Source organism: Schistocerca gregaria, chromosome 1 (genome assembly GCF_023897955.1).
Source record: "Schistocerca gregaria isolate iqSchGreg1 chromosome 1, iqSchGreg1.2, whole genome shotgun sequence".
Classification (NCBI taxonomy): Eukaryota; Metazoa; Arthropoda; class Insecta; order Orthoptera; family Acrididae; genus Schistocerca; species Schistocerca gregaria.
Window position 1 is genome coordinate 1,186,374,491 of NC_064920.1, and position 12,654 is coordinate 1,186,387,144.

The 12,654-nt window shown below is 40.7% G+C and overlaps 1 protein-coding gene across 1 annotated transcript in view; it reads right to left on the minus strand.

Moving 5' to 3' along the window:
* Nucleotides 1-12,654, minus strand: part of LOC126298023 (Down syndrome cell adhesion molecule-like protein Dscam2) — a 632,609-nt gene that overhangs the window by 45,715 nt on the left and 574,240 nt on the right. Inside the window, exon 29 of the mRNA XM_049989376.1 lies at nucleotides 7,604-7,789. Within this exon, the coding sequence (XP_049845333.1) occupies nucleotides 7,604-7,789 (186 nt within the window). The remainder of the gene's footprint in view (nucleotides 1-7,603; nucleotides 7,790-12,654) is intronic.

Genomic DNA, 12,654 nt, shown 5'->3' on the forward strand with positions numbered 1-12,654 from the left:
CTGAAGATGGGCTAAAATTTACAGACGCGCGAAATTTGGCACGTACTTCGATGCGAGATGCCTTTAATAGGTTCCACAACGAAACATTGTCTCGAAATTTGGTAGAAAATCCGAAGAAATTCTGGTCGTATGTAAAGTACACAAGCGGCAAGACGCAGTCAATACCTTCGCTGCGCAGTGCCGATGGTACTGTTATCGACGACTGTGCCGCTAAAGCGGAGTTATTGAACGCAGTTTTCCGAAATTCCTTCACCAGGGAAGACGAATGGAATATTCCAGAATTTGAAACACGAACATCTGCTAGCATGAGTTTCTTAGAAGTAGATACCTTAGGGGTTGCGAAGCAACTCAAATCGCTTGATACGGGCAAGTCTTCAGGTCCAGATTGTATACCGATTAGGTTCCTTTCAGATTACGCTGATACTATAGCTCCCTACTTAGCACTCATATACAACCGCTCGCTCACCGATAGATCTGTACCTACAGATTGGAAAATTGCGCAGGTCGCACCAGTGTTCAAGAAGGGTAGTAGGAGTAATCCATTTAACTACAGACCTATATCATTGACGTCGGTTTGCAGTAGGGTTTTGGAACATATACTGTATTCAAACATTATGAATCACCTCGAAGGGAACGATCTATTGACACATAATCAGCATGGTTTCAGAAAACATCGCTCTTGTGCAACGCAGCTAGCTCTTTATTCGCACGAAGTAATGGCCGCTATCGACAGGGGATCTCAAGTTGGTTCCGTATTTCTAGATTTCCGGAAAGCTTTTGACACCGTTCCTCACAAGCGACTTCTAATCAAGCTGCGGAGCTATGGGGTATCGTCTCAGTTGTGCGACTGGATTCGTGATTTCCTGTCAGGAAGGTCGCAGTTCGTAGTAATAGACGGAAAATCATCGAGTAAAACTGAAGTGATATCAGGTGTTCCCCAGGGAAGCGTCCTGGGACCTCTACTGTTCCTGATCTATATAAATGACCTGGGTGACAATCTGAGCAGTTCTCTTAGGTTGTTCGCAGATGATGCTGTAATTTACCGTCTAGTAAGGTCATCCGAAGACCAGTATCAGCTGCAAAGCGATTTAGAAAAGATTGCTGTATGGTGTGTCAGGTGGCAGTTGACGCTAAATAACGAAAAGTGTGAGATGATCCACATGAGTTCGAAAAGAAATCCGTTGGAATTCGATTACTCGATAAATAGTACAATTCTCAAGGCTGTCAATTCAACTAAGTACCTGGGTGTTAAAATTACGAACAACTTCAGTTGGAAGGACCACATAGATAATATTGTCGGGAAGGCGAGCCAAAGGTTGCGTTTCATTGGCAGGACACTTAGAAGATGCAACAAGTCCACTAAAGAGACAGCTTACACTACACTCGTTCGTCCTCTGTTAGAATATTGCTGCGCGGTGTGGGATCCTTACCAGGTGGGATTGACGGAGGACATCGAGAGGGTGCAAAGAAGGGCAGCTCGTTTTGTATTATCACGTTATAGGGGAGAGAGTGTGGCAGATATGATACATGAGTTGGGATGGAAGTCATTACAGCATAGACGTTTTTCGTCGCGGCGAGAGCTTTTTACAAAATTTCAGTCACCAACTTTCTCTTCCGAATGCGAAAATATTTTGTTGAGCCCAACCTACATAGGTAGGAATGATCATCAAAATAAAATAAGAGAAATCAGAGCTCGAACAGAAAGGTTTAGGTGTTCGTTTTTCCCGCTCGCTGTTCGGGAGTGGAATAGTAGAGAGATAGTATGATTCTGGTTCGATGAACCCTCTGCCAAGCACTTAAATGTGAATTGCAGAGTAGTCATGTAGATGTAGATGTAGATGAGCATCTTCCACTGAAGTCACACCATTTGTGAACTTCCTACTTCATTCGTAAACTTGCTACTGTGACAAACATGCATCACTGTACTGAACCTTCATTCATCGATGAATTTCAATAGGTTTCACATCTTCACTATGCAAAAACCGAATAAAAGAACACTGTTCTTCCCTGGTGCAAGTCGTAAGTGGGGCGGCCATCCTTATACTGATACTGTGGCGGTATGTGTGCATCTGCACTATGCTGCCACCTTCAGGCCATTCTGCATGCTGTTTGTAGCATGCTTACCAACTTACAGGAAATTTTGATTTGTTATTACAAATTTAAGGTTTTCATTTGATTCACTCTTGTACAATGCTAAGACCATGGAGCAGTACTGAGACACAGTAGATGACACACATGCATAGCATTTAGGAAGGAACACTGAGGTTAGTAGGGCTCTAATAAATTCATTTTGAATACAAGAGGAAATATAATACATCCCCCTTTTAAGGGTTAAACTGTGATAATGATTCCTATTAAATCATATTGCAATAGAAAGATTTCATTTTTTGTCAGAGCTTTGATCTAATGGAAGTTTCAGACACTAGGATGTCATTCTGCATCAATCATACCAATTCATATGACCAAAATGTCAGATGGCCACGTAAAATGGATGCTCAAGATACATGAAGAAAAAGCTTCAATGGTGTCAGTCCAAGTTAATCTTGACCTTGGAAAGGGAAAATTATACGTTCAGAGAAGCACAGAGATAGCATTAGTTTTGCTGGATTTGAAAAGTAAACATCCTGTGCAATCTATGAAGAAATTTTCAAGAAATGTTTGGATGTCTTTTCGAGTTGTTTATTGGCTAGTGCTAAATCACTTAACACAGAAGTGAAGCAGATCCAAGACACATGAAAGAAAGAAAGAGAAGGAACATTGGGAGGCAGCTGATATGTCATTTTGATGTAGATGACGGCGCAGGTCACAGAAACACAATACCGTTTATGGTTGCATATGGTCCAGGATGACAAGTACAGTTAAAAGAAGTAGCCAGAGGTTGCCATCAGCTTTAGATATCAGAAATGTATAAGGCCATATCTGGAGAATGAGGAGAATTATAGTTTTCTCTAGATATAGGTAGGAGACATTTGAGCAGTCATTGATGGTGACAGTCATAGTTTAATGTGTATTGAGAGAGTCATATGTGCTGAGTCCAGCAACAAAGGTTACTTTTATTTTTATTTCAGCTTGCATTGGGCTTAGAACTGCTAAGTTTCTTCTCTTGCACATGCAGCATAAGAATGTCTGCACAGTTACTCATAAAACTGCACTGTTGTTAATAATAACTTCCTCATTAAATAATAATGTCCATATAATACATTTGTGCTAGCACCTTTCCCAGTCTTGGAAGCACTTTTGGAACTCACTTTTAGTTATGGTGTTTAGCTTCAGCAGTTCTGTTTTTATCTCATCGATGGTGACAGAATGATGTCCTTTCAAGGTTCTCTTCAGCCTCAGAAATAAAAAGAAGTAGCACGGGGCAATGTCCAGCAAATATAGCAGCCGAGGCAACTCAACAGTTTTGTTTTTTGCCAAAAAACATAAACAAGCATTGAGGTGTGAATGGGAGCATTATCAAGAGGCAACTTTCACAAGTGGTTTTGCCACAATTCTGTTGATTTTCTTTGGATTGCTTCAGGAAAACAGCACTTAACTTCCAGGTAGTATTCCTCACTGACCATATGACCATAAGGCAGGAACTCATGATGCACTATCCCAATGTGACCGAGAAAAACAGTGAGAAGAACCTTCACATGTAGTCAGACTTCTCAAATGCTTTTTTGTCTTGGCTCTTCAGGCAGTTTCCATTCAGAGAAGTGGGTCTTTGTTTTGATGTTACACCTGAATACCCATGTTCTGTCACCTGTTATAACCTTCTTTATAGGTTCTAGATCGTTGTTGACTTCATTTAGTGAGTCCTCATCAATGTCTACACAACATCATTTTTGGTTGAAATTCAGCAATTTCAAAATAAACTGTGCATTTCATGTCCAAAACATCCAGAAAAATTGCTTGACATGAGCCAAAACAATTTTATTTACTTCTTTCACACTGTGGTCAGTAATTGATTTGCTAGGGCATCCAGGTGTTCGTAATCTTCAATGCCTTCTCAACCCTCCCCTCTTTGAAATGTTTATACCACTCATAAACTCTTGTCTTACCCACCCCAGATCCCCCAAAACCATAGTCAACATTCAAGTGTATGGGTGCATTTTATTCCATTTTTCAAACAAACTTTAATTCCAGAAACATCCCCTAGGCTGTGGCTAAGCCATGTCTCCGCAGTATCCTTTCTTCCAGGAGTGCTAGTTCTGCAAGGTTCACAGGAGAGCTTCCGTGAAGTTTAGAAGGTAGGAGAGGAGGTACGGGCAGAGTTGAAGCTGTGAGGGCAAGGCGTGAGTCGTGCTTGGGTCGCACAGTCGGTAGAGCACTTGCTTGTGAAAGGCAAAGGTCCCGAGTTCGAGTCTTGGTCTGGCACACAGTTTTAATCCCCCAGGAAGTTTCAAAATTTAATGCAAATTCTTTGGTCTATCTTTTCTGAAAGTAAAAATTTGATGAGTACCCATAAACACTTATTACCTTATTGACTGTAGGGGTGCCATATCCTTTATTTCAGAGGCGCTAGTTCTGCAAGGTTCGTAGGAGAGCTTCTGTAAAGTTTGGAAGGTAGGAGACGGATACTGGCACAACTAAAGCTGTGAGTACCGGGCGTGAGTCGTGCTTCGGTAGCTCAGATGGTAGAGCACTTGCCCGCAAAAGGCAAAGGTCCCGAGTTCGAGTCTCGGTTGGGCACACAGTTTTAATCTGCCAGGAAGTTTCATATCAGCGCATTCTCTGCTGCAGAGTGAAAATCTCATTCTGGAAACATCCCCCAGGCTGTGGCTAAGCCATGTCTCTGCAATATCCTTTCTTTCAGAGGTGCTAGTTCTGCAAGGTTCGCAGGAGAGCTTCTGTAAAGTTTGGAAGGTAGGAGACAGATAATGGCAGAACTAAAGCTGTGAGTACCGGGCGTGAGTCGTGCTTTGGTAGCTCAGATGGTAGAGCACTTGCCCATGAAAGGGAAAGGTACCGAGTTTGAGTCTCGGTTGGACACACAGTTTTAATCTGCCAGGAAGTTTCAACGATAAACTAAATATTCAAAACAGCTGAAAATGCGAACACACATCAAGAACATTTATACCTACAGATATAAAATTATTTTGAATGTCTTATCATTTGAGTTAGGAGTTGTTACTGTGTGTTTGCTGTTATAGTACACAACATCATAAATTGGTAAAAATAATCCTGGCTTTTGTATGAGTTTTGGGGACAGCATAATTAAGATATAAATCAAAATAAAAGTTTCTCAAAATGTAATAAACAGTGGTAGAGGTTCCAGTTTAAATAATGCTAGGGGTCCAACATTCTATTTATTAAAATCTCACCAGCCATAACACCCACTAGAGTTGGAAAACACTGAAAGAATGTGCATTTCACATGACAGCAGTGCAAGATCTGAAAATCATCAAAGGGGTAGTGGACATCAGGAACTGAACTTGGCTATAAATAACAGCATGAGAACAATAGTTCACAGTCTGGTTGCATCCACCCAGTGAGTACACATAACAGCAAAACTTGCAACACCTGAAGTTGACGGCTGGGTCAGTCACCAAAATATTGGAAAGAAAATGGAAACAACAACCTGACAAAACATCTGGAGGCACACCATTGATATACTGATACTTTTTTTTGGAAGTGCAGCCAGACTTGCAAGTAAAGTTTACACAATATCTCAGTGGATCAGGCCATCATCTTCAGGTGAGATGCTGCTGCCAGTAAGTTCCATCAAACGGATGCTGCACTGGAGCCGGTGCCATTACAGGTCAGCAAAGAATACTTGCACATAAATTAAGGGTCACGAGTGCTGTCCCAAAGGTAGGAGCAGCACTGTTAGTGATGAAGGCAATCAAAAATGAGGTACCACTGCCATAAATGTCAAAATATTCTGGCAACTGAGTCAAAGAATGTATTTTAATGCAGATCAGAACAGGGTTCCACAATGTATTCAGGGGAGTAGTAAGAACCTCTGCTCGTCTAATTCCAATGTATTCCTACACAACATAATCCCAGTAATAGGAAGCAGCAGCAACCACAACATCATCATCATCTCATCATCATTATAACGAGTGCTGGAAATTGGCAGCTTCTTAACACCGCTGTTGTCTCCACCTGATCCTATTCCAGATTAACTGCTTTGTAGTCAGGCATGTTCCTCTTTCCACTTCAGCCAGCATTTTTATTCTTCTCTTTCCTATTTTCTTCTGTCCTTCCACTGTATTTTTACAGCTGTTGTCAGAATTCCCATTCCTCACAATCTCATTATACAGGGTGTATCAAAAAGAATAATCCAATTTGGCACATCTATATTTCTGAAACTAATAAACATATGCAATTAATCCTGTTTTTAATGAATGGGAAACTCAACAAGTTTTTTTCTTAGCTTTTCATAGGCATTCAATATGCCCCCCTTCAGATGTACGGCATATGTCAATGGAGAATTCAGACTGTTCCCACACTTCAGTGAGCATGTCTTAAGCTACAGCTACCACAGCTGCTGTTATGTGATCTCTCAGTTCATTCAATGTTGTTGGTAATGGAGGCAAATAAACGGAGTCCTTTATAAACCTTCACAAGAAATAATCACATACAGTCATGTCCAGTGACCTTGGTTGCCAGTAATGTAAGGCTGAATCATTTGGTCCAGTGTGCTTGATCCACCATTCAGTAATTCTTTGATTTAAAAATTCCCACACTTCGAGATGCCACTGCTAACTAGCGGGAACCGTTTAAAAATCAAGAGTTTTCTCTTTCCAACAGTACATTGTTCATGCACATTTGTCAAATAACATAATGGTCACGATTTTTTTTAAAAAAATACCATGACTCTTTTTGATGCACCCTGTATTTCACTGCGTGTCCCTGTACTAAACAATGCTCTGCTACTGCAGATTTTTCAGGCTCTTGTAATCTTGTGTTCCACACACCTGTTCTTAACAGTACAAATAGTTAATGTATGCTTTGCAACAGAGGCATGAAATCTTCTTAACACATGGCTTCCTCAGCCCCAGATCATCTTTAACACACAAATGGCCACTGATCTTGGCTACGGGTCAAAACGGCGTCTGGATGTTAACATTTCTTAAAATTCTATCTTAAATGCAAACTCCCAGCATAATGGTAGGTGAGCAGATTCGTCTTTCTGTGTGTACAGTGATGGTGCAAACTCCCAGAATGGTATTCTGGCCTGAGCTGCCAGAGTTGCTGGTCATGTGTGTGTGAGCTGTGCTTGACTGTGTGTCTAAATGGTGTGTGTTTCTCTTTTGCTGATGAAAGTGAATTTTAATTGTGCCTGTCTGCAACTTAATGTGCCTTCTTTGTGGTAAGTAGCAATCTATCTTTTTCTACATTGTTAAAATTCCTATGTGGAGTTTCCATTAGTTGATTTTAAAGATATGTTGTTGTTGTTGTGGTCTTCAGTCCGGAGATTGGTTTGATGCAGCTCTCCATGATACTCTATCCTGTGCAAGCTTCTTCATCTCCCAGTACCTACTGCAACCTATGTTAAGATATAATAAGCTCTTTTATGATCACATTACTTTCTTGAAGTTATGTATAATTGTATAAGTGCTGAAAAGAGATATATAGTATAAAAGAAGATACTAAGGAATAATTAATTACTAACCTGCACCTTTTGTCTTAGCAGTGAGTATGGCACTGTGTGGGCTGTTGCCAATTCTATTTCGTGCATAAATAAATGCATGGTAAGTTCCTCCACAGCTTAGATCTTCCAGCGTGTGGGTAGTCTTCTCAGCTTCTAAATTAACTTCTTGCCAGTTTCCATGATCTCTTTTGAAGCTCAGCATGTAGCCTGAATAATCACAGTAATCTGTTATCTCACATTTTAACTTTGCTGTGTTGCATACAAGACATCACAGAATCTACTATTTGAATGACAGTACAATTACTGTAGTGTAGGAATTGCCTCTCATGAGGTAAAACATTACATTGATTTTACTTGATGTGATGTCTTTTTTTAATATGTGAAAATAAATCTACAGAACCCAAAGTCATCTGAAAACAGTGATTACAGGGTCATAAATAATCATCCTAAATAAAAATAGTTGACTTAATTGCATGATGAAGATGCAACCTACTACTACTACTACTACTACTACTCCTACTACACCACACACACACATACACACACACACAGAGCAGAGAGAGAGAGAGAGAGAGAGAGAGAGAGAGAGAGAGAGAGAGAGATAGAGAGAGAGAGAGAGAGAGAGAGAGAGAGAGAGAGAGAGAGAGAGAGTATCGTAATGCTACACACAACCAATAATGTGGCCACTAAGAACAAGAGTTTATTTATCCACATTCAAATAAACGACAAACATAGAAAGAGTACAAGAGGCAGTAGATAACATCCCGAGGAACAGCACTGATTGTGCTGTCTGTATAGAAAGAGCTCTGGTAGGCAGCATGGCTGATGTTGTTCCATGCACACTAGTCTCGTGACCCACTGCAAACAGCCTCCAGTGGCCGATGTGTGCAGCTGCCACAGGTGGACTATTTGCAGCGTAGCATGTCAGTGGCCTGACACCACAGTACATATCCAGGTTTTGTGTGTAGGGTTATAGCACACCACCCATATTGGGGAAAGGCATCAGGGTGACTGATGACAAAACTGCAGTCTCTGCAGTATATGCCATATGTGATGACAGTGACAGTGGAATGAGACGAATGGAAATGGTGCACCCGCGGACATGTGCAGTGGCCACCTCCAGTGAAATACCATAAAGGAGGATTGGCGAGAGTGGCACTGGCAGCATCTCCATGTCTGGACCCTCCACATGAGTGCACTGCACCAGTGGTGAAGGTGCTGGCCACTTGGGGGGGGGGGGGGGGGGAGGGTTGCTGGACACACCAGTGGTGAAGGACATGACAGTGCCACCCCAGCTGGTGGCAGGCACTCATGTTTTAGCGAAGCATTACAGGAAGGGCCAGCAGGTGTCGGACCCCAGAGAAGAGGCAGGAGATGGTAACATCCACAAGGTGGTTGGGCAAATCCTTTCAGCAGGGATCCCCTGAGAGGCCGAGACAGATGCTGAGGGAGGAGGTGGAGACGGCAGACCTGCTGCCCTCACTGTGGCACAAGGGAACAGCTGTCATGTTGCTGAACCACCAGCCCCTTACTGGTGCCACCATAGAGAGGCGGCAGCCACAACAACTGTGGATAATGCCTATAAACCATTTTGGTTGGCAGCTGACCCCTCTAAGCCCAGACGGCAGACTCAGGATCAAACTGCAGTAAGGGCTCCACCACTGGATGTTGGTGGGATGGCATGAACAGTTGCAGGAGGGATAATGGCTATAACCCATTTTGGTTGGTAGCTGACCCCTCTAAGCCCAGACGGCAGACTCAGGATCAAACTGCAGTAAGGGCTCCACCACTGGATGTTGGTGGGATGGCATGAACAGTTGCAGGAGGGATAATGGCCATAAACCATTTTGGTTGGCAGCTGACCCCTCTAAGCCCAGACGGCAGACTCAGGATCAAACTGCAGTAAGGGCTCCACCACTGGATGTTGGTGGGATGGCATGAACAGTTGCAGGAGGGAATGTGGCAGGTGACTATGGAACATCTTGCTGCCACCAGCATTAACCTGTATGAACTCAAGAGTCGTGTCAAGGTGTAGTCCATGGAAGATTTAGCAAACCCGAATATGCAAACAAGCTGTTTCATCTCACTGTTAGATTGGGGATGGAAAGGAGAAGCAGTCACATGGAAAATGCCTTGGTGGCTGCAGAAATCGTGGAAGGTCTGAGACACAATCTGTGGAATGTTATCTGTCATAAGTGTATTAGACTATCCTTCACTAGAAATTTTTTGGCAGGGTCTGAACCATAGCCTCATCTGCTACAGACAATATATGGAAATTCAGAGTGTAATGTAACAGACTACTGAAGAGTGCGATACCACCCTTATAGTCGCATCTGCCCTTGTGCTCCAATTTCATTTCTATGATTTTTTTTATTTAATATTATTGTATGAAGTATTTAATTTTGCACAAATCTTTTTTATTATATTTGCTGGAGCAAGAGTTTCTTAATTCGATTAAAAATGGCCGTGACAGACGAGTTGGAACAAAATCAGCAGGGGGATAAAAAGTCTATCGAAAGTGTTCAAACAAGTGCTAGTACAGAAATGGCAGGTAAAAAATCGGTAGGAAAGGTTGAAGAATTAGATATGTCCGCTATGTTGCAATTACTGTTAACACAGAATGCTGAACAATTCGATACTTTGAGCAAACGGTTTAGTTGTTTGAATAAGCAATATTCTGAACAATTTAGTTTCTTGAATAATGTTATTACAGAAAACGCGAAAAGTATGGAAAAGAAAGTGTCTGATTTAGAAGAGAAGCTTTTAAAAGAAAATAGCCAATTGGCTAAGGAATTCTTTAATGAATGTGCACCTATAAGATCGAAAATGAAAGAGGCGAAAACCAGTTTGGGGGAGCGGACAGACGAAATTGAAGATAGGGTAGACAATGTGGAAGATAAACTCAATAAAGTCGAATTAACAATAAAACGGGAAGTGGAAGAAACCGTGAAGTATTTTGAATCATTTTCGAGTGAGAGAAAAATTAAAGATAGGGAAATGATTACCAGAATTGACTTACATACGAAAAATGTCGATGACAAATTGTCATTGTTTGAAAACAAGGTAACAGAAAAAGTGAAAATTATTGAACATAATGTAGATTCTTGTAACAATGTAATTAAAGACAATGAGCATGAGGTAGTTCGACTACAGAAACAATTAAATGAAATTCGGGATGATTTAGCTATGAAATTGGTAGCAACTTCATTTAACGGATTTTGACCAAGTACAAACGTACGTAATTTTCCGGGAGACGGAAAATTACACCCAGTTGATTTCATTATGAACTGTCGTGACTATTTTTCGTTCGAAATGAGTGACACTGTAAAGATCAAATTTGTTAAAAAATTCTTAGATGGAGTAGCATTGTCGTGGGCTAATCTAATTGCCAGTTCTGATTTAACCTATAGTCAATTCGAAAAAAGTTTTTTGAACAAATTTTTCTCAGCGTCTGTTCAGGCCAAAATCAAAAGCGATTTTCTTAATGGGTCTAATTATAAAGAATGTGATGGTACAATGAGGGAATTTTGGGAGAAACATCTAAGAAAGTTGGTGCATTTAGACAGACCTTTTGATGAACTAACGCAAATAGACGCTCTAGAAAGAAGGTTACCAAATAGAGTTCAGTGGGACTTGGTATAGGGGCCAGTTGATTCAGTTGAACAATTTTTGAATTACGTGGAGAAATTGGATCGTGCATTAGAAAGAAGCAAAAGATTTAATGGGCATCATTATGAACAAAATCATGGAGGGTGGAACCAAAATTCTAATAATGGGAGTAATGGTAGGCGAAATAATCATAATGGGAATAATCAGCAGGATCATCAAGGTAATTTTCAGGGAGATTTCAATAGAGGAGAGAATAACGACTGGCGTCAACATGAGAATAAGGGAGGTAATTATTATGGTGGGAACAGAAATAGACAATGGGAAAATCCAGATAGAAGACAAGATGGGAATGGGCAAGGCCGGTTAAACTAAGAGCCGTCCCAATGAGGGCCTGTCAGTTTGGGACGAACAGATATAATGCTAGAAATCAGGCTAAGTGGAATCAGAATAGGTATGGGCAAAATGATTACAGAAAAAGACATAGTAATAACATGACAAGAGCACCGGAAATTGATAAGAGACCATTTGATAAACAGTTTTGGCAGCAAGTCAGTGAGAAAGCTATGAGCACAGATAATTCTAGACACATTAGTAATGAAGATTCAGAGGTTAGTGGGGAGATAATGAATAATTTGTTTAGGCAGGAATAAAATGATGTGAGGGGGGATGTAGGTGGTTGTTCCTATGATAATAATAGTTATGATACCTTCGGAATAAATGCATTAATGTATTCTGATGAAATTGCAGTAAATCGAGATCTGAGTGATGTAAAAACTTCTGTGGGTGAGAATGTCAATCAAGTACTGAATAATAAGGTTGTAGAATTAGAAGAAGTAGAGTGTGATGTTGATGTGAGAAGTCGTGCTGAAGTAGCTAAGGTTAGGGAAGTTGAGTCAAATGGTGAGATGTTAAATGATGCTGAGGAAGAGGCAGTTGATGATAGTGATGATATGGAATATAGAAGTGAGATAAGAGTATTTGTTGTGATTAAGAATGATGCAGATGTAGTTATGAAGGACGAGGGTAATAGTGTTAGAGAAAATAATCATTCAGTACAAGAGGATCAGGCTGCAGTCACGTGGGTTAATACATCACCAGTAATCGAGGGGATAGACAGGGATGACATTAATATTGCAAATGAAGAGAAGGTAATTATTAACTTAGGAAACCAGGGACAAGAGTTCATTTGTAGATTGTGGGACAGCCTTAATGAGGCTAATAAACATAATATGTTTTTGATACATTTGTTATCCATCTGCGAGAAGGTATATCCTATTTGGTGGGAAAAAGCAAAAACAGGTATAAAATGTAAAGAATTGCCTATGATTACTGATAATAATAATGTGTCTAATTATGTTTGTGTTGAGAATCCTAGTTGGCTTCTGCACAATGTGCAGACTGAAAATAGTTTAGCTTATGTCAAACAAAATGAAGATCTGAATTTTAAAAGCGTAGAAGATGAC